General features: G+C 43.3%; 1 protein-coding gene and 1 long non-coding RNA gene across 2 annotated transcripts in view; both read left to right on the top strand.

The window, feature by feature from the left end:
* Positions 1-558: 558 nt before the first annotated feature.
* Positions 559-22,846, top strand: part of LOC109520400 (mediator of RNA polymerase II transcription subunit 13-like) — a 26,691-nt gene continuing 4,403 nt past the window's right edge. Inside the window, exon 1 of the mRNA XM_019877592.1 lies at positions 559-1,973. Coding sequence (XP_019733151.1) covers positions 1,902-1,973 — 72 coding nt within the window. The 5' untranslated portion in view covers positions 559-1,901. The remainder of the gene's footprint in view (positions 1,974-22,846) is intronic.
* Positions 10,925-14,008, top strand: LOC109520434 (uncharacterized). Its single transcript, XR_002169179.1, has 2 exons — positions 10,925-11,249; positions 11,437-14,008. It is a non-coding gene; the product is annotated as an uncharacterized LOC109520434 (long non-coding RNA).

The following is a 22,846-nucleotide window of genomic DNA, read 5'->3' as shown; positions in this document are numbered from 1 at the left end:
GCGCAATTAGAGAGGAGGGGCAGCATGGAAATAACTTTTTTGTGTGTGTGTGTGTGTGTGTGTGTGTGTGTGTGTGTGTGTGTCTTTGCAGACCTAAGGTGTCGTTGGTGACAACATTCTCAAGAATCCTGCCTTTGGCATCTGACCTGGTGCCTCCCCAGAGAGGTCTGTGTCCACTGAAATCATGATGAATGCCATCATGATGTCGGCTTGAGTGTCTGAACATGTAGGGATGGATTGTGAGTATTACAAAGAGCTGAAATTATTTTTTTTGTTGCTTTTAGTTTTATCTAGTGGCTGTATGATTTGCTTTTAGTTATATATATATATAATATGCAGTATATAAATAACCAGAAACCACAATATTTCAATGAGCTTGTACGTTAAATAAATGACACCGTTGTTCGGCTTTTTTTTTCCCAGTGTGCCCTTACTGAATCATATTCCTATTAATACTAATAATCGAGAAGGTGACGCACACACTGTGGATTTTTGCAGCTGTGCAAGATGTAATCCCACACTTGGATCACGTGGGTCGTGTGCGTGCGTGTGTGTGTGTGTGTGTGGGGGGGGGGGCTGGAGGTGGGATCCCGGCCCCGCGGGGTTACGACGTCTCCGGGCGCACCACCGGCCCGCCTCGCCCGCCGCGTCGGGGAGGTGGAGCCAGAGCGCGCGCGATAGGACCCGAAAGATGGTGAACTATGCCTGGGCAGGGCGAAGCCAGAGGAAACTCTGGTGGAGGCCCGCAGCGGTCCTGACGTGCACACCAGCACTTCTTATTTACCAGCCTCAATGACATGATCACATTTATAGTGAGGACGCCAAATCCGCGCGAGAGCGAGCACGCGCACACACAATAAAGCGTGCAAGAAACCGCTGCTTTTCCTTCGGCTTGCTCTTCGCGTGCGCGAGCGCGTGTGTGTGTGCGAGCGTATGTGAGTGAGTGTGAGTGTGTGTGTGTGTGCGCAGCAGCGAGCGGACGTGTCGTAATGATATAAAACTGAAAGGAAGGAAGGATTTTTTTTTCCACGCGCGCACACACAGAAAGGCTGCTTGTCGCTTTCCTGCCGCTGGAGTACGAATAGTTTCTCTCCTCTTTTCGGACGATCGTGGATTGTGCCCCACTTTTGTCCCCCGCCCCAGGAAGGGTCGAAGGACGCGAAGGAAGCGCCGTCTGGAATTGTTTTTTTTTTTGTTTTTTTTTTTCTTCACCTGGAAGAGAATCTCCATCGGTTTCCTGAATAGAGAAGCAACAGAGGGATTAAAACATTCCTGGCCGGGTTACATTGTGCGCTGTGCTAAGAAAGGCGGCTATAAATAGCCCCTTGCGCGATTCCAGTAAACTATCACAAGTGCTGCATGGGATCGTGAAGAATCACACGCGTGTAGAAATCACACTCGCGTGGGTTTGTTTGGGTGTTTTTTTTTTTTTCCTCGATTCGAGAAGTTTTTTTTTTTTTTTTTGTGCGTGCCGTCGTCGGCGCCTTCGCAACCATGGATTATTATTCCGATTATCATTACGATGTTCGTCTCAGGTTGATTTTTTCCAAACGGCGTGGATGTGTCCGCCTGACCTGGATTGGAATCGTGTTTTGATCCCCCCCACCCCTTCCCACCCCCTGCGTGGATTATTTTCAAATCGACCATGGGCTCATCGTGCACTTCTTCGCTGTGAATACGCCCCATTATTTGCTTCTCTTATTCATCTGGACCTCTTGTGAGGTTTTTAGCCTTGCTTACACCCCCTTACACCCCCCCCCTTCTCCTCCTCGCCGTGTGTTTGTGTGGAGTGGACCCCCACTTCAGGGACGGGACCCCCACTCTTGTGTGTCAGCCCCTTTGGGGTGTTGATGTTGGGATTTCGACATGCCTAACGCCGAGGAGCCAAAGCTGGGAGCATTATGACGACAACGACGAATTGGGTGGCGAACGGGGCAAGCCTCGAGGACTGCCACTCCAACATCTTCTCCCTGGTAGGACACACCGACCAATTGAACGCGTCGCTTCGCGAGCCCAAGTTACGCTAGAAAATGTCTTTTCACGCCAACGATTGGCTTTAGTTTTTCAAGCAGAATTCATTTGGAAACCTCGTGGTGTCCGCGCTACGCCCCCCCCCCCAAAAAAAAAAAAAATCCATGCTACACCAGTAGGGAAAAAAAAACAAAACAATAGATGTATCTCTATATGTTTATAAATAACGCAGAGGTGAATATGAATAAACACAAAGCATAAATAGAAATTACTTTAAGCCTGATGGTGTCATGGATGTCGCTGTTGTTGCCACTGGTACCTAAGGAATGTTACGATAGTTAATCATAGGAATGTTTTTTTTCGATAGAATGAAGAGTGGGTTTCAAATGAGTATAAATAACCCCCAAATTAATTTGACATTTTACTGGGGATTGCCCCTTTCCGTTTATTTTATCCCAGTTACCTCAAAAATCCAGCGAAAGGACTGGAAAAAAAAATCATACTTTGTTATAAAATACAGAGCTGAGCATAGTTGAAAATAAATGGCCAAATCAAAGAATGATTTGACACCTTACATCGTGGTCTCCCTTCCCAGCTAATTGGGATTAGCAGGATTAATTCAACAGTTTTTTTTCTTTCATTGCTATGATTATAGAACAACACTGCATCATTCTGAGCGGTGTTGGTTAAAATGTGCTTCCACAAGGGGGATATAATTACACTGTATACATGCCGTTCATGCAAATGGCTTAGTGCGGTTTACTTTTTATATACAATACAGAGCTGAACATATAAATGCATCAATCAAAAATGTTTTGACACCTGATGTCATGGAGTCCTTTTTATTATGCAAAAAATTGCATGACGCTCATTGGACAGTCTTAGGGATCCAGCCAATTTAGCTCAAAAATACAACAAAAATAGTTTTTTTTGGGGGGGGGGACCCTAAGGTTGGACCAACCCTGCCAGTGGCTATTGTAGACCAGCTGGGCTGGGTTATGGGTGTGACCCTACATGTTGGGATGGGATTGTAAACCACAAAATGGGTTAAATAGGATTTTGTTGTGGGGTTAATCCAGTGTGACCGCCCCCCCAAAAAAGAAAATGTCCAAAGTATAATGCATTATAAATAATAATTAGTTAAGCAATTTCAATGCTTTGAATTAATTTTGTTTTAACAATGAATATACAGCTATATATTTTATATATAGTGAGCTAATTATTACCTTTGTGATGTCATGTGGGTTCAAACGTCATCATAGCAAGCTAACACTGCACAGCCTTAGAACTGACGGGTCAAACAGAACCAGATTTTGGTAAAAAGAAAAAAACAAAAGCTTCTTGGGCCAATTTGAGCCAACTTTTTTTTTTTTTTTTGTACAGAAAGTGGTGTCAAATTGTGGGCCAGTCCATTTTTCTTTCCCAAAATATTATTTTTTGGCGAGCAGTTTTTGGAGTGTATCATCTGGAAAAGTATTTTCTAATGAACATTAATCACCTATTCAATCAAATAGTTGAAATGACGAAACCAAACAAGCAAACATCTGTCATTGTTTTATTCCTCTTGAAAGAATGTGAGTATGAACTTTCAAATGCATTGGATGATTTCATCCTTCATCATGGCTTGGTTGAGAGAGCTTCCCAACTCCATTTGAAGATTTACTCCCGTGCATGTCAAAGATGACAGTTTGAACGAAGTCCAAAAACCTTGGCGCTTTGACAGACCAGATATTGATGCTAAGTTGTGATGGTCCCTGAGGCAGTAATTAAAAAGAAAATGTTTATTTCTTTTTGGGTTAGAGCGTGCCACTGGATCATATTAAGGACTGTTTCTAAAACAGGGATGGGTAACTTAAAAGCTAGGGGGGGGGGGGCGGCACAATTTTTTTTATCGACTGGGGAGCCGAATCGGACCACACACTTGCAAACCAGATTTGGACAAAAGTGCTATTTTAAAGATGGACAAAATGAGGGCATATCACAAAAAACATCATTCACTAATGATGTGTGGTTTCTAATTTTACATTTTACAAGCCAAATACAGGATTCAACATACCTGATCGAGTGCATGGCGCTCCACGCCTCTGTAAACCATATTAATAAACATGTTGTTCAATTAATAATGCACAGGCACATTTAGCTCCACGGGCGGGGTGAGATTATTCATTTTCATCCAAGAGCCTCGTCAATAAGTCATGCTTAGCATGCGACGCTAAAAGCGGTTAGAATGGAGCAAAACACACCTGCTAATGATGCACGTGGAGTTGTATAGTGCTCCTCCATACATTTTCACGATTTAAGCTCATGTGGTGGGTGAAGATCAGCCCCCCCCCACCACCAACCCACCTCCATCGCATCATCCCCCTTTTTAATAATCATTTCAGTCTCCAATGCCGAGCGGCGGCTGCCCCTCAAATATTTCTCCCAGGCATAATGATTTCCTCATCTTCAATATTGTAATGTGTCAAGCTACACAAACGGCTTACCAGCTCATAAATCAGAGGATCGTGCCAGCCGAGGAGCAGTCGAAAGCTCCTTTTTTTTTTTTTTTTTACTCCTCCTCCTCCCATCAACCTTCCAGATAAAAGCTGATAAAATGTTAATGTTGCCCCCACAAAGATTGGCTGAGAGGTATTTTCTGACAGGCGGCGACACGCACAGCAAATACGGTTTGAGGTGAAATTTGGTGACTTTGTCGGGAGGCGGGTGCTGTTTTTGATTCCCCCCTACCCCCAGCCTGAGAAAAAAAAAAAAGAAGCAGCTTGCTAACCTTCCAGCTCCCTGAGGGCAGCCAAGTGGAAAGGCATGCAGTAGACTGGAGTTCTTGCTTTGGCGAGGTCCCAAGGGTGATCGTCGCAACGAAGCCGCGACGCGGGCTCTCGTCATCGCGCCTTTCGGGGTGTGACCATCAAAGTTGTAGTTTTAGAATTAAGCGGAGGGGGGGGTCATAGGTCAATGGTGTTTTGAGAGGTCAAGAGGTCTTTTGGCTCCCAATGTGGCGATAACATCTCTCTGAGGGCTTTGCTGTCATGATGTTTACGCAACTTGTTTACACCTACAGCACCCAATGTGAGGCAATGCAAGAGCTCCAGCTATACAATTTTGATCAAAAAAATATTTTGTGGCTTTATTCTCGTAACATTTCGACTTTCATCTAAAAAAGTAACTCATTATTTTGAAAATATCTCACTTTAATTCTTTAATTTTGCATTATGATTTCAACATAAAAAATGGACTACTTTAATCTCAAATACTAGCAATATATTCTTGTAATATTACGACTCTGATCTCAAAAACAAATTTAATCTTACAAAAAAAAAATATCATCGAAAACGTAGGCAATTTTATCATTGTAAATGAATTCAAGTGTGGAAAAATATTCAACTTTAATCTAAAATCTAGAATTTTTTCCCAAAAAGGTACAATTTTATTCTTGTAATATTACAACTTTAATAAAACAAATACATCTTATCTTGTAAACATCCAACTTCATTCTCCCAATGTTAAAATATGAATTCAATTTTACATTTTTTTGACCTATCATCTATCGAACTAGATTAGCTAGCTAGCTGGATTAGCTAGGTAGCTAATCTAACTAGATTCTAATTAGAATCTAACTAGATTAGCTAGCTAGCTGGATTAGCAAAATAGCTAATCTACTTGTATAAATCAGTATTGTTTTATTTTATTTTAGTGTTTGTTGGAGATAGTCAGCCAGCTAGTGAATAAACGTTGTTTGGTATGTCGCTGTGGTAGTTTTGCAGTCATGTCATTTGCGCTGAATCATGAACGTTGAGTCGTAGTAAAATAAAACGACTGCTATATAAACACATGAATTCTTCGGCTTGTACTAAGCACCGTTCGGTAACATTTCAGTCACCTTATTTAGCCCCACCAGTTTAACACTCCAACCACAATAGTAAACATGCCTGTTCAAATGTCGGTCAAAACAGAGCATTGTCACCCTGGATGAGGTTGCAAGATGCAATTGTGTAAGTGGAATCTCAGCATGTGATGCAGCGCTTACAAACAGAGCACACAGTGACGCCTGTGCGAGAGAGATTTATATCAGAAGTTCAATCTTATGCTGGCGCACGTGTAATTGAGCTGTGGTCATTTCCTGCCTTTTCTTTTGGTGGTGCAATTAGTTGTACATTTGCCATTGTTTATGCATCTCGGAAAGACGTGGCGATCGTTTGTCAAATGCAGCGGTACTGAAGAAGATATTGTGCCTGAAAGACTTCTTTGGGGATCTGTACTTAAGTGTTTTTCTGTTGACTTTTTAACCTGCACGCTCTAAATGAATACTTTCTATTCCTCACATTGTCAAAGGCTCGTTACTTTTTTCAACCTCTGCGGATGACAAAGCCATGTTTAAAAAAAAAAGCAGAGACTAGAGAGAGTTTAAGTTAACTGCAAATGCAATCTTGAGTGATCTTAGATCTTATAAGGCCGAAAAAACAGGAACAGCAGCCAAATGGAGGAACGTGAATCAGGCAGCATGACGCAATATGGCTTTTTTTTTTTCCAAGATTTTCTTTCTTTTTTTTTTTTTTTTAATGTTGTTGGCTGAAAGAATGACTCACAGTGAATTTGTCATGTCCTTTGCCAACCTAAACACCAAAAAAAAAAAAATCCATCACATCGTAAAAAAAATAATAAAAAAAAATCTGGATACAAGTGAGGGACATTTTATCATTTCTCATTAGCTCATTCAGCATTTTTTGTCATTCAGTACATAATGTTAGCAAAACCTTGGGAACCCTCTTTTGACGGCATTATGAAAGTGCTTAGTCGTGATAAAGAATCTCAGAAAATGCAGAACCATCTGCAAAAATATAGCAGCACTGGCAAAGATAAGCTAGCACGGTAAACAAACCAGCGTTAGCCACGGTTGCTACAGTGGTAGCGTAAATGACATATCGGACTGTTAGCATAATGCTAAATGCTATCTTTATGAAGTTGATTTTTTTGGCATGTACAATCAATTACAACCAATAAAACATAAAATAGTTGCTTCAACTTAACTTACCTGTTCAGCAGAAATGTTACTTTGCTCCTAGTATGTTTGGGAAGTTTTATGCGGTCATTGGAAAATGAGGACTTGACAAGTTTAAACAGACATTTTTAACAAATATGTAGTGATTTTTTTTTCTTTATTATTTTTTTAAAATATACAATCTCACTTTGAGTACAAGAGATGAATCGGAGCTTCTACTTTTAGCGGAGTGTTTCCCTGTCCCACTGAGTACTGTGTTTTCAAAGGCAGCGAATGTTGCATTCAGGTCAGTTTGGTTAGGGTTCGTTCAAGGTCACAAATGATCGCCAAACACCAGACAATCGCCTTTCTTGTTGTAATAGAATTTTGAATATGTTTGAACTTTCCCTGTGACAAGGAAAAAAAAAAACTGTTGGCGAATGTCTGCCGAACGTCTGGCGACAGTTTAGCCAACATTGAGACCTTGAACGAAACTCTGATGGGAATGTAACATTTGCTGCCCTCACAATTATTCACCGCTCAGTAGGATAGTTGCGTGAAATTGACCCAAGTGGCGGTAGTATTTTTGACCCAACCTTTAAAAAATTATTTTTTAAAGAGACTGAGCATGAGTGCTTTTGCCACGTCTATTCATACATAAAAAGTAGCGTAGTCTGCCTCCTTTTAACATCAACTGGGCCTTACTTGACCCAAAAGGTCTTGGCTAAGCAGTCTGAGAGCCTGTTTTACTGCATTCCTCCATGCACTAACCTTGTCGCGCACTGATTTACTGCTTGTAACTGCAACTTGCATCATTATCATAAAAAAAAGTAGTCAATAGAGAGAGAAAAGAAGAGGAAGATATGATGGGAATTTACAAGGCTGTTGTGAGCCGTCCATCAGCGATGTCGCACACTGGGAGCAACACACAAAATGTAGCGTTGCAAAACAACTGTCCCGTGTGCCGGTGATTCTCCATCTGTGACGGGACGCAAATGAGTCCTTTGTCGGACGTGAGCTGGCGACGGAGGAGGGGAAAGGGCGGAGGACCAGACGAATGTTTGGGGGAAGAAGGGGGGGCAGGGGGTGTTTTTTAGCTCTGACACAGAGGAAAAGAGAGGGAGAGACAGAAAGAGCGGGGCTGAGGGACTGCAGTGGAATCTGTTTTCATTTTAGGAAAGTATTATGACTGATGTGCATTTCCTGACTGCTGGCCTCAGCCCCCGTTTGAGCGAGCGAGTCAGACGGAGGGAGAGAAAATTAAAGAGCGAGCGAGCATAATGAGAGAGGGAGGGTGGAGAGGGAGCGAGAACAGTCATCTGGCTGTGGACATGTGCAGCTTATTGTAACAGTGACTCAAAGCTAAGCAAAGGCGGAGACTATTAAAAAAGAAAAAAAAAGAAAAAAGCGCAACACACAGGAAGCCTCCACTGCGTTCTTTGTACACTCGCCGGCCACTAAATTAGGCACACCTGCAACATCTAAAGCAATTCCGTGTGCTTTATTGTGCTAAGGCATGTATGTCATTACTCTAGTATTTATGTTGGACGTGTGCCTTGATGGGGCGTGGCCTCGGGCGTCGCATGTTGGTCGGCGTCCGAGTCGCGGCAGCTCCTTGCCGGCTCTTCTCATTTTGTATTTGTCCGTTTGACTTGTCTGTCACGGGTCAGCGACGGTGGCTCTCCTTGCCCAGATGGGAGGGCATGACAGTACAGTGACCCCTTGCTATCACGAATAACAAAATCCTGTTAGTAGCTGTGATTACAATTGCGTCTGTGAATAGTTTGAACGAAAACCACCGATGTGTATCACACACACACAAAAAAAATCGGCAAGTAGGTGAAAATCACGTGAGTTGTTCTTCCACTCCGACTGTAAGTGACTCAGTAAGATGCTGCAATATTAGTAAATTTTCATCAAAAATAAAGACTATACACCCGAGACTATAGTGATACCGCCGTAGATTTTCTTCCACCATGTGTTCATATATCTGTTGCTGCTCAAATTGTTCCTATGGACGCTAATAATTAGCACGTCAATTACGTTTTGCGTTGTTTGTTAGCATGAAGCTAATTGAACTTTCCTCAGGCAACGCTGCGGTTGTTTTAAATACACGCGGTGTAATTCTGCTTTGTTTGCTTTGACGGTAAACTTCAATTAAACAGCTCTTGAACGGCAATCAACCTCCAATAAAAGATCAAATAAAAATCATTAAAAAAAATATTAAAAACACTTGTGAATAGGTGAATCGTGCACGGGTCCACCGTATTATCTTTTTTTTAGCTACGTCTCTTGTATTGGCCGGTGGTCATAACGTCGGCACCCAGGAGACAACCTTCAAACAGTCGTCGTGGAACGTGCACATAAACACGACGGAGATTGAAGGCACCCACATGGCCGCGCAAACATGCAGTATGTATCTCATATTGGAAACACACTAAATCTGTCAGCCACACTTGCACATGCACACAGTATATATGTTTTATGGACTTGAAGGAGGGGGTTCGATGGAGGGTAGGGGTGTTGTTGGCTGTGAAAACATCCCCGCCAAGGACGCCGGCTTGTGCAAACACAGGTAGAATGCAGACTCTTTAATTAGAGGACATCTTGTGTAGCCCCCTCAACGGGCGAAGAGTGCGCCACTGGTAATTAAAGTGTCCTCGAGTGGAGGTCTAATGTGATCAACTAAGAGGCGCTCATTAGCGCAAACTGTATTCCAATAGAGACCCCGCCTTTATAATAATGATGTGATGGTCCAGCCCAGAAATAAAGTGCTAAGCTATGCAGCTGTGGGAGCGCCATTAAGCGCGGCGTCTTGATTTATGGCGGACGAAGCGCGGCGGCTTGTAAGGAGACACAGGGTGATCAGCAGCGGTGTCTTTTTAGCACGGGGCTGTTTGTGTTTGTTTGTTTGTTTTTTTTTATTAATAGGACTCGCACGGATAAGCATGGGAGAGCGCCGACCGGCCAAATTTCCAGTCCCGACAGGAGCGAGAGTTTTAATAGGCGAAAACACTTTATTTTGCCGTCGCTTTTAGAGTTACTGAATACAGGGCGGGAGTGATTTTAAGCATAGTCACACCCGGCGTTTCCACTATTCTCACATTCGTCGGCTTCACCTTAAGTGACTGCAGGTGGCGCCTCCCACTAATCTGGCCGTGTCACTGTTGTCGCAGCACCTGAGGCGGAAGCACATAAACTGTATCACAATCCTCACAGGCATATATTCTTTATCCTCTGTAGAAATCAGCTCATATTATCGCAGCTGATTGAGTCACTAAGAGAAGTGGTGATTCTTCATTTGTTTGACTGTATTATACTGCCCCTGGTGGCTAAGGCAGGCATGCCAGAAGGAGCAGCACAATGAATTGAATTGAAGCATTAAACCATCATGATAGAATGAGACAAGGTTAAATACATGGAGTTGTTGGGGATATTCAAGCCAAATGTGAGGAAGGAACATGTAAGCACCGGACAGAGAGGAAGGCCAGGTATATTTTTTTAACGGTGTTGTCGACTTGAATGATTTTCATTTTCGCCTAAAAACCACCAGGTAAGGTGTATCATTGACTAAATTAGAATTTGTTTTTGACAACATTATCAAAACTAGATCACTTTGATAGATGTCAAGCTAATGCTAGCGAGCGCTAAACAAGTGACACGAAGCGATTTATTTATTTATTTTTTTCATGGTCTCAGTACTGTTTTGCATAAATTGCTCAGTTATTCTTATTCCGTGCGCCTCGATTGGAAAGGTGCTGGACCAAAAGGACCAAAAGGTGATTCAGAATATTATTTCGAGAATGTGAGTACTTTTATCACCTCTGCTTGCTCCCCTGTATCATCATGACATCATGTGCTCTCGACAGCGCAGGGCGGTCTGTGCTGCTGTAGCATAATGTGAGCGTGCCATGTGGGTGGGGCGGCTGCAGGGAGTCACAAAGAACTCCCCCCCCAACCCCCCCCCCCCACTCACTGCCTCCCTCGCGCCTTGTTTTTACATCTCCTCTAGCTACCTCCGCCAAGGAGGTCATGCTTTCATTGACGTTTCTTTCTTTGTGTTTGTTGGCGGGATTGCGTCATGAGCTCTTAACTGATTTTCACAAAACGCTGTGATTGGGTGTGGCGCATGTTGCTTCTGTTTTCATGCCATTTTTTTTTCTGTTAAATTAAAAATCTGGATGCAGATCCTGATACAAATGTGCATTCATCAAAAAAAAAAACAAAAAAACAACAACATTGGAATCTGTGACTTAATTTTCCCATCTAGTTGAATTATGACTGTTCTGCCTTGGTGGTGGTCAGTATTCAATTGCTATTGTCGTTATGTTGGCCATAGTGATTACTGTGTACATTATTGCTCTGGAAAAAATGTGGCGCAAACATGGAGAAAAAGTCAAGAATGCATAAATTTCAAAAAATACATTTAACATATGCGCGAATCCATTTTGCACTCATTTTAGTAGAAATGTTCTGCCTCGGTGGAGGTCAGTGCTCAGCTGAGTGCGACTTACCTTGGCCATGGTGGTTATTGTTTCATTTCTCTTTGTTTGTTTGCCAAATTTAAATTCTGGTGCCGATCCAGATGAAAATGTGAATGAAGGAACGCCGGTTGGAGATTTTAAGTGCCACGTTGTCCATGGGGCTCTACGTTTTCATTGTTAGCATGCGAGATTGCACGCTGGGAAGTCAGTTAGCTGATCCAAATTAGGATGGTTAAGCCTTTATGGAGTGCTTCCCACTTCTAAGTGACATTCGAGTGTCGTCTTGGATCTTATCTAAGCGGCGAGCCGCGGAGGTGAAGATCAGCGCAAAGGCGCAGAAAGAGAGGGGTGGGATGCTTGAGTCCTGGCGGGGAGGCAACTACTGCTGGGCAGCCCGAGTTGGTAAACGGGACTAGACGGTGGCAGGGGTATTTCGGAGCGCCGTGGCCCGAGTGTGAAATATGCAAGTCCCGCAGTGCCAGCTGTGCTCTATTCTTAGCGCCCGCTGGTGTTTGGGAGCATGTGTGCCGGGCGACAGGAGGCTGAAGGGGGGGAACGCCGGATTGGCAGCGAGCGACGCTCGCTGGCTCCTGGAAAGTTAGCTTGGCAGTAGAGCAAAAGACTGGCAGATAGAGTCCTGGATGGATAGATTAAACACATCATTGTCACGCCGTCGCAGCCTCCACCGATGCTCTTATTTATGACGAATTTAGCTGTTATGTTGCATCAGGGGGATGTTCTTGTTATCTCGGGCAGAGACACTCCATCTGGCTCAGACACGTCTTCACGGATTATTCTGCCTCCCGATACATTTTACGGTTTATCTCTGCCAAGCGTGTTAGACTTTTCATCTGCGTGGGGTTGCTCCTGCGCAACTTCCTGTCGACACTTTTGTAACCTCTTTCTTCCTCAGCAAATGATGTTTCCATTACATTTTGGTGAGGTGTCAACATTTCGAAGAAATCTTTTCCCTTTTCATCATGGCAGAAATCTTCTTTCGGGTTGGGAGCTGGAATGTCCGACCGGCTTTGATTCAAATCTGACACTGAGCGTTCAGTACCAGTTATACTTAACCTGGAAAATCCCATTTAATATTCTTACTATCGCAATGCCAGATCAGGTTGGGATTTGTTGTGTTGATGTTTTTTAAAATACTGTAGGACGCAAGCCTGGTCAACGGCAAGAAATTGGCTGATGAATGACACACACAAAAGAATAGGACTGTAGTACCTAGATTGACCTGTGAGAGGCAGCATAGAGTGACAGGGCATCCAGATTGCCAAAAATCCCCATAAAAGTAGAAGTGAAGAAGCAATAGAAAAGGCTTGGCTAACTGTTAGCGTCATGTTAGTTGCTAATTGGCAATCGCTGAGTTGGTGGCTCAGACACAATCGATATTGATCATACGCCTAGCAGAAATATTGAACTTGTTTCACATTTAAGATATGTCGACCCAGAGCAGGGAAAAAAAAACAACTTGAATGCTCTCCTTGCACACCACAATTCAAGACTTTGATTCCAAGCGAGGGAAAATGCTTTCAATTTGGCTCGCTCGTCGTTTTGCGTTTACCTCCGCTCACATGAATTAAAACAGACCGGCTGTTTGAAAAAGCTAATTTTGTTTTTATTGACTCTGTGAACATCTGGTAGAAGCATGTCACGTTTTTGTGATGCGTTTTTTACAGCGCACTTACAACAATGCCCTCGATTGTGAGAAAGGCGAGCCACAGTCGACAGTGCACTGACATGCATCGAATGCCGGAGAACAGTCAAACAATTTAAGGGCGTTCATGCAGAAACTGCTGTGGTCCACAGCTCTCGCGCAGACAGGAAACGTTTCGCCGTCAAACTTTGCAGCGTCGGGCTACAAAACACCGTTAGCGATCCAAAATGCGTCCGTTTTCGCATGAGCTTGCTTCGCCATTGATTTCGCAGGTGACAAATGTTCAAGCCTCGGTTGAGGCCTCTTTATCTCCGGCCCCCATCTTCTCACGACGGAAGCCACGCCGACAAAGAGAATGAACCTTATTGAAGGGGAATGTATTCGCAAGCTAGCAAGTGGCCACACATTTCCTGCTACCCAAACGGCTCTGCCGGTATCCCACTTGGCCGCCGTCCAGAGCCCACTTAGGTTAAAAGGGCTCCTTTTTAGATGCGGCGAACAAGAGAGGAGGAAAGAGACAACATAGTGTTGTCTGCTCGCCTGCTGCAAATTCTAATGATCATCATGTGCTCATGAGATTATCTGTGACTAATCAGAAGGCTACTTGTGGCGAACAAACACGTGTGCAGACTGTTGATTGAGAGAGTTGGTGTTTGCATCGATTTCCTCCCCTCGCGCTCATCTTCAAATTTGGTCCGTGCTTCTTGTTTTTTTGTTTTCGGTAAATGGAAATGTATCCCCCGCTCAATTTCACTCCGAAAGGGAGTCGCACTTGGCGCGTCCTTTGAGTCAACGGCGGATTAGCCAGAGAGCCGCGAGTCTGAACCTGCCCAAGGTGAGATCCAGGTTCAAGTCGATGGCGGGGCCGTGACTACTTCCTGACACATGACCGCTCTTCACTCTGTTGGAGAACGAGGGAGAAAAGAAGAGAAAAAAAAAATCAATGCCACAGACGACAAAATGAGAGATGTTTCATACCACTTATGCTCCATTTAGCCAATTTCGGGAACAATAACACTATTTGCAACTCGTAGGCACCGACGCCTCCATACAAGGCTGCTCAGCTCACCACAGTGGTGAATCATTTCTTTCTCGTTTTATGTCACTTAGAAGATCCAGCACAAGATGAAAAGCAAAAGAGGTGAATTGCTCCATCGAATGGTACAGAGTTGTGTCGTAGTTCGTTTGCCACCTCACAACTGTACTCGAAAATTAAAAAAAAAACCCCAAAAAAAACATTTACAGCTTTTACAGCACAGCAGTCGAACATGTGTTTGTGCTCATTTTGATGCAATTTGAAAAAGGGCAATAACGGGTTTTGCGAAGGTTTCTGACTTAACAATTTCAAAGGTTGAAAATAAATTAGGGCTGCGCCATATTGGAAAGATATGCGATATGAGTCTTGAATATTACAACATCGATATACAACATGCACCTGAAATGACGTTTTTTAAAAAAATTATCTCATGAGATAAATTGCAAAACACTTTGTAAGCTGGCTGGATGTAATCGTGTTAACTTTTTTACAGCACATTCCGGTATCGGTACTTATTTAATGTTAGTTATGCTCCTATAATATTCACCTATTGGACGGCGACGCATTTAAGGCTGCACGGGATTGGTCAAAGTCCGATGAAGGCATACAACTCCGTCTAAAAACGCATCGCGCGTCTTTGTGATGCTTATCGCACGGGTCACGATTGCCATGATGATATTTTTCCGATATATTGTGCAGCCCTCATATCAACGTCGAGTCCAAGCACCTGGTTTGCAATACGACCACGTGTGCGTGACACAACAGCTCACATTGCAGTTCAAGCAGAGGACAGTGGCGCCCGTCCGTCTCTGACCACCTGAAAAGTTTCCAAACTTCTACCGAGCAACGGGAATGATATTTGTGTGTTGGTATTGAGGAGTAGAAGTTAAGAAATGTTCCATCCGCGTCTTCTGATTTAAGGCATCTGGGTTGAGAGTTGCTTCTTCTTCTTCTTATAATATAAAAATGGAGATATGGATTTTTTTTGCCACAGCTGTACTGAGACTCAGTATGAGTAATTTTGACCCCTTGTTGGTTCGAAATGTTGCAGTAATGCGTCGTTTATGGCTAAGCCAGCTTTGCAATTTCACCCAGTTTGTGTTACTTTTAACCCAGCCGGTGTGGTGAAGAAAAAAAAATGGCAACGGCTTGTCTCTAAAAATAAAAACAACACTCATTGTTATATCTGTATTAAAAAAAGTGGAACAAAAACTTTTTTTTTGTGGGTTTGGAACAGATCAATTGAGTTTACATGGAATTTAAAAGTGGAGAGTTGCGGACCAGCTCGTAAATCAAGGCAGCCCTCAATTAGACGCAACTCTTAAGTATAATCCTAAATGATTTGATCATTATTATTATTATTTCTTTTTGTGGGCACATATTTCACATGCATTCCGATTGCTATCTTTCTTCCAGGATGAGCCAAGTGCGTCACTCGATCATTAAAAGTGGAGTGTTGCGATAAGTGTTCCTGTTGTCAGTCATGTAACTGTTAAATGGTTCCCTGGACCGCTTGATTGCGCTCTCAGCCTTTTTTTTTTTTTTTCTCACAGCGCCAATAAAGATGAAACCCCAAAGAACAAGAGAAATAAGAATACCACCCATTTGCTAATTAATATGTTCCCAACAGCAGTCTCTTAACCCAAAAAAAAAATGTGACTAATTTTCCAACATTCAAATCATGTGCGCGTGGAATGAATATCAAACGACAGAACAGAGCTGCTAGTTTTAGACACGCTCACACACACACACACACACACACACACACACAAAAAAAGCAATACCAAAATAGATACAAAGAATATTTTGTTCTTGCTTCATCTTTTCCTTTGTTTGCGGGAGCGAAAAAAAAATCCTGCAGCTGTTGTATGTTGCCTAGCAACAGTTTGTGTGCTTGTGTGTCTTCCGTGGCTTTTCTGCCCGGTCTTTGTCTTGACTTCATTTCTGTGCGCCTCGTCACACTTAATTAAGTCACAGACACGACGAGTGAGGCCGACTGGTTTATTTATTTGCGCCTTAATTATTTAGGCCGAGCGGGATTCATCCTTTTTTCTCACACCGTCCCGCCATGCTTTTGTTTGACAGCAGTCGGACGCCGAGGCGTCGTGCGCGTCGTTCCTCGTGTCCGAGCGGACCTCGGTGTGTCTCGCGGCCTCCCGCCGCGCCGCCTCTTTGTGTCAGGTGAGGAGCGGCGGCGTTGACGGAAGCCCGCCGCCGCGTGATTGGCAGCTCTATCTGTCACTCAGCCCGGGGGACTCTCACTGCTCTAATTAGGTCACTTGGCTTGCTCACCTCCCAGGGCCGCATGCGACAAGCGCAGCGCGGATCAAATGACGCTCGCTGCCTTGTGTTTGTGGGTTTGGGCGAAGGTGGCGGCACAAAGCAAAGGAAAAAAAAAAAAAAAAAGCATCTGTTCAGTGCCTGCAGCCTCGCCGGCCGCTTTCCTTCCAACCCACCGCGCCCCCCTCGCTCCCTCCGCACCTGTTTGCCGCTTTTGGGTCGCTACTTACCCTCCTTAACCAGTGCAGTAATGTGCATTGCTCTTCATTTGCCTTGTAAGATGCCCGAGGGGGGTGCGACTCCTCCTGGGTTAATTTGATTTTGGTGGGCTAATTGATGAAAAGGGGGCAGGCTGTAGTCGTCCCCTGCTCTTTTTTTTTTTTTTTGTCTACCACTAGTTTATCCCATTTGTCTCTATTGACTTACTACACTCTTAAACCCACTGGGTCAAAAGTAACGCAAATTAATGAAATAGTTAACCCAGTGCTGCATTTGGAAGGGACTGAGCCAATGCTGGGTTATTTACAATAAACCGAGAGCATTGGGTTGAGGATCTTGACCAAGCATATCGGGTCAAGATTTTGATCCAAGAAGTGCGTAAAGATACCAAGAAATGGGTGACTAGGTTAACAGGACAGCTGTGGTTTAAAAATAGTACTCGTTTTATTACCAGCATTTTCTAAGAAGCATATTTCCCGTGAACGATGAATTAAATCGACTTCAACTTCAGTGCAGTGTTCCCTCGCCTCATCACGGGATTTCATTTGTGACCAAACACTCAAACACCACCAATTCAAAGTGAAAACATTCGCTGCTGTAGGCCACAACTCACGGCCAGGTGCTCACACACAGACGAAACGGCCCACCTTCCTCCACTTCCTGGGGTCATTTGCTAGGCCACACCCCTTAAAGTAAGTTCTTTGACTGTTTAATTCTTACCGCGACTGTACTTAAACGCATTCACTTCTTCAACATTACTTCAACCTCTTCCGCTTGCTCCCTGACACGAAATGAAAGCGAGCGTGCTCCTTGATGGCCCGATAAAGATTAAAAAAAAAAAAAACGGCGGCGGCGGCGTGCACCACACACCACATGAGCCCCAATATTGGCAACTCGTCAAGCGTCGAAGCAGATTGGAAGTTGATGAGAAAGCGATGCCACTCGGCCAGAACAAGTGTCGCACTTGTGCCCGACGAGGTAAAACTGCTGATACAAGCCGTCTCTCAATTGCCTAAAGGGCCTCCTTTGTCAGCCCATCAGCTCGTGAGGCTCTACAAAGCGTTGGGGTGGAGCGGGGGGGTTGTGGGGAGGCAGGCGAGTGTCATTGCTCTTGGATGACGTGCTTGCAGAGTTTGTGTCAGCTTTGATAGAGCTGCTCACTGTGAGCATTAGCCACAATTATACAAGACCGCTAAAAGCTACGCACGCGCCTCTTCGAGTAATATTCTTTCTCTCGGCCTCTTTTTCAACGCAGACAGTTTAAAGTGGGTTGGAATATATTTCATAAGGTAATTAAGATATTTAAACACAGCAACAATGAAATGAATTGCGTTCTTTTCCTCCCAGGCTCCCCCGTACTAGTTGTGATATCTCTTTTATACTCCGACGTAATATGTTATAATTATCGACGTCTAAAAGATTGTAAAAACGCAGGGGTTCTCAAAGTTTTATCAGAATTTTCAACCTAACTATTCATAAACTGTTTTATAGAAAGAAACTAAAGATCCTGGATGTGATCTAAGAAAAAACATACACACACACACACAAAAAAAACTTCAGGTCATTGTAATCTGCAAAGTCTGAGTTGGAGAAACCTAATTTTCTTGTTTGTTGATTGAATTTTTTTTTTTTTTTTTGGTCACTGCAAGAACCATATTGAGTTGTACTGATATCTGAGCCCAGGTGCTTATGGTCATATGTCATGCTGGTTCATTCTGCCATGTGTCAAGCCTTTTATCAGGGAGTCTTGCCTTAAACCAGGTCAATAACATGATTTATAGACATCAACGATATCTAAGCCTATTGATTGTTATTGATATCAACACATGTCTGCTTGCGGTAGCTTAGCCTCCAGTTCAAAGGCATTTCAGTTCATTGATGTGGACAGAATCTCTCTCAGGCTGTCTCATTCAATGACAATATTTCATGCTTATTTACAGACATAATCGAAGCTATATTAGCCATCAGATAATGACAACTAACGAGGATCGGGCTCTAATGCTTGTCAGACTGAAATTTGTGTTCGCCTTGGCTGCTCTGAGTCCTGCCCCGACAACACTTCCATACGGTGTTCTACAGGGTTCCATTTCGGGGCTCCTGCTTTTATTGTGTTTGCTGCTGCTCGGCTCCTAACTGGAGCTCGAAGGAGGGAGCACATAACTCCAATTCTGGCCTACCTTCTCTAGCTCATTTTAGAGTTAATTTTAAGATTTTTATTATAAGGCTTTTGACTTGCCATGAGCCGCGTCATTCTCGTCGTGTTTTATAGTGTTTAAACAAATTACCAAAACAAGTAAGTCTTTGATATTTTTGTATATCTAATTTTTGCTCCATTTACAACAGGATGCATGCAGCATTGTTTTTTTGTTAAGGTGCTCTCCACATATAACATTGAGTTGACTTGAGTTCGATGGTTTTCTTGTGAGCAAAACACGTCTCCCTGCTGAGATGACATATTGAAGCCGGCGAATGCTTCCTATCCGTTTTAAATCTCTGGTTTTAGTTCACATGCACACATCTCCCTTTAGGACTGCACTATGATAAACCTCTGCGGTGTAAGGAAATGAGGCTCTCTGTTGTCTACGGTAATGGATGATGAAGATTATGAGGACATGTCCCGAGCTTGACCTTCTGCCGGAGTACACATACATGCAGTAATTCCAAGCCTGAGCGCCAGGTCACCTTGTTTTCCTTCAAGGCGTTTCAGTTAACACACTTGTTTGTGCTCCGGTTTCATGAATGATGTTTCACTGCTATGTCGGGGTTTTTCTTTTCTTTAATGTATTTTTGCAGTCGTCAGGGGGTGTGGGGAGGGGATGTTAACTCTTTAGTAGATGAGACAGGATAAGCACTTTGAGAGTAGTGAGAGATACAATTGAATAAAGACTTGTTCAAATACAAGCTGGATGACCGGGTAGAAGTGTGACTACTGTTATTTCTCCTCAGGCGAGGTCACGTGTGTACACGTACATGAACAGGCAGTTATCATTTGCCTCATGCATCTGGTGCCCTCCCAACCCCAGGCATTGCTTTGTCTCACAGCAAAGTGAAAAATATACTATCAAAAAGGGGTCTACTTTCTAACCTTTGCAGTAAAACAAAAGGTTATATGAGGTTATGATGTGGGAAATGCAAGGGAATGCATTTGTTGGCTTTTCTGCGTACTTTTAAGTTATGGAAAGATGATTGATGTTGGGCGTTGGGGGAGGGTTCTTGAGCCACTCCCAAAAGGCTTTGGGTGATGGTAAGGGCGTGCTGAGAGATGAGAGGGAGAGCAAAGATGGTGAAAGATAATAGAGGTGGGAGGAAGGTCACCGCTTTAATGTTGGAAGGGAAAGCTCTTGTTTTTGGGTCCGGTGCTGAGTCCTGAACTGAACTGAGCGACCGAGTGAAAAACAGGCTCAGAAGAGTGAAGGTTTTATTGACAGAGAGACAAAGACACACGAGTGTTCCCCGCCACCCCTGACCTCTTTGCTTTTTGCTCATGTTTAAGAGACAAAAGTAAACAAATTTTTTTTCTCAAGGTTTTCCCCTGGGCGACCTTCAAGTTGCTATTTTCGTCATTTTGACAGATAAACGGTAAAACGATCAGAGGCACAATATGAACAATTTTGTCCATTTCAATGACATTTTTGAAGGGCTCATTAAATTTTGGTGCGATTCTCGAGAAGCGCTGTTGACGTCAATTGCCATCAATTTCATTTTTTTTAATGGGAAAGGGCAGTGAAAGGTCTTGACCAACACTGGTTTGATCATTTGGCTGGGAAAAAAATTAATACGGCCAGCGGAATACAGCATTGGATTTCATTTGTGGGATTTCACCATGTGTCACAACAATGCATAAACTCCGAAAACATGGCGTACCTTTCTGATCGATCGATGTGTTTGTCACGTTAAGTGTACTACAAAGATGGTCACAAAAGAGAGAAAAGATGATGGAGATTATTTAAATTACAAGTGCTGACGTACATATGCACTCACACTTGCATGTATGCACACACACAACCAAATACTACTATTACTACCACGACTATTATCAAACGGCGTGCACAGTTCGCGAAGTTTGTCAAATCAAAAATTGTTATGCTAATAATTCAATGTAAATACTTTATTTTTCCATCAAAAGCACATTTTCGTTGTTGGTATTTTATAGGTGTTCAGGCTTTTGAGGCGCCACAAAGGCAAAATTTATGAGCACCAAACTCACAAAAAGCTTTTCAGCATTTCGCCCCCCTAAGTATTGGTATGAACAATACTTTTTTTTTTTTTAAGCTAGTCTTTCTTTAATTATGACAGAAGGATCACTGATCAAAATCACCTAAAAACAAAAGGCAGCTTCAAGAACCGTGCAGGAATATTTTGCTCATTAATTGTGCTAGGGATCTAAAGCTGTGCAAACACAACAAATCCGATGTGTAGATCTCAGACTCATCCTTGAATGCTCCGGGGTGAGTGTCGTCGCTCTGCAGCTGTGCTCTAAACTTCTCGGCGTCTATCTCGTGGTGATTATCCCCCCCCGTATCATTAAAGGCGTGACGATAAAAGGTTGCTTTTGTTTGCGCGGCAGATTGCAGCGCTGATTTGTCACTAAATGCACCGATTGAACGGCAGATAATTTAATTTGCAGGGGCAACTGCCCCCCCCCCCCCACACACACACACAAACACCCTCTCCGCTTTCACTCCAGTGTTTAAAGTGTGAATTTAGTAAATGCGTTATGATAACGGGTTGATAGTATCAGTCTCGCGCGATGAGACGCTGAATAATAGAATAGCAAAGGTGTTTCTATTCCGTATTGTATGCAATTATACCTCCACGTGCAATGAATAATTTGCACAAAACGAGTCTTGAGTGTATGAATGTGAAAGCGATCGAGAATCCAAAGTAACCAAACATTTGGAACGTCTCTCACTGTCATCTGTTGCCCAGGATTTGACATTTGTTTTGATTTGAGGGCAGTTTTTCCCTTCGAGACACAAATGGAAATAGAAATAATAACTCTGGGTTCGACCTGTTTGCATCATACAACACATTTGATCATTTATCAACGATGAATTCCCTGTGCGGTTCCTTTTAGTGTGCGGGACTTGGCCAACGGGCGGCAGTCTAATACGCTTATGCAGACACTAATGAAGAAGACTTTCAGAACTACTGTTAAGTGACTCAGTAACTGCAGTAATATTACTCATTTTTTAACAGAGGATAACTACCGTAATATATTCTCGTGAGTATTGTAATATTGTCTGTCTACATTTGTTGCTCCACCCTTATCTTTTTCAATTAGCCATTGCTTAAACACTACCGCATTGATGCTATTAATTTTCCTCTCAGTGGGGTTTCCCATAATGGGTTAGCAAAAACATGGCAGACTTATAGGAAACGTTTTTTTTTTTTTTTAATACATAACATGTAATTCTCCATTTTATGCTTAGTTTGACTGTAAAGTCGAACTGGGAGTGGCATGAAACATTTTTTAAAAATAATTATTTACCATCTGCTTAACTTTAAAATGCAATTATTTTACAGTGAAAGTATCAGATTGACTCCACCGTTGTCCACCCCACCCAAAAAAAAAAAAAAAAACCCTTAAATAAAAACATGTGGAGGTGACAGATAGCTAGGCGAGTGCGCGTCTGCCTCCTGACACGCGTCTGTTTACATGAGCGCATCCATCATGGCGTGCATGTCATCATCATCACATCTGTTGTGTGTGTGTGTGATTGCAAACATGTCACCGCGCTCTATAAGTAATCCTCCACGAGCGCTCGGCGGGATTCGGCGACACACCGCACAGAAAGGAAGTTTTCACATTTTGCCTTCCGCGCTTGTGTCGGCACACAACACTGTCAGGTTGCATGACCCCCCCCCCCTCTCCCCCCCCCATTCCCTGATCCAGTGGCAGTAGACAGCAGTGTCAAACAGTGGAAGGACTTTTGACACTGACTGGGAGTGACAAGGCAGCAGTGCAAGCAGATGTCTCTCTCCCTCTCTCTCTCTCTTTCTCTCTCTCTCTTTCCCCTTTTCATTGGCTTTGGTAGACACAGCATCCTTGACCTTGTCGTGGCTAATTTTAGGGCAGGGCTTATCTCAGTGCCAATGTTTATATCTCCCATTGCACGCACTGTCATTATAGGAAGGACTCGTTTGTAATTATGGCTGAGCTCGGCATGCAGCTGTGCACATTCATGCAAGCCGCTGCAGGGGTTGGGTGGGCT

Source organism: Hippocampus comes, unplaced genomic scaffold (assembly GCF_001891065.2).
Source record: "Hippocampus comes isolate QL1 unplaced genomic scaffold, H_comes_QL1_v1.1 scaffold376, whole genome shotgun sequence".
Lineage (NCBI taxonomy): Eukaryota > Metazoa > Chordata > Actinopteri > Syngnathiformes > Syngnathidae > Hippocampus > Hippocampus comes.
This window is presented reverse-complemented; position numbering and strand designations above follow the sequence as displayed.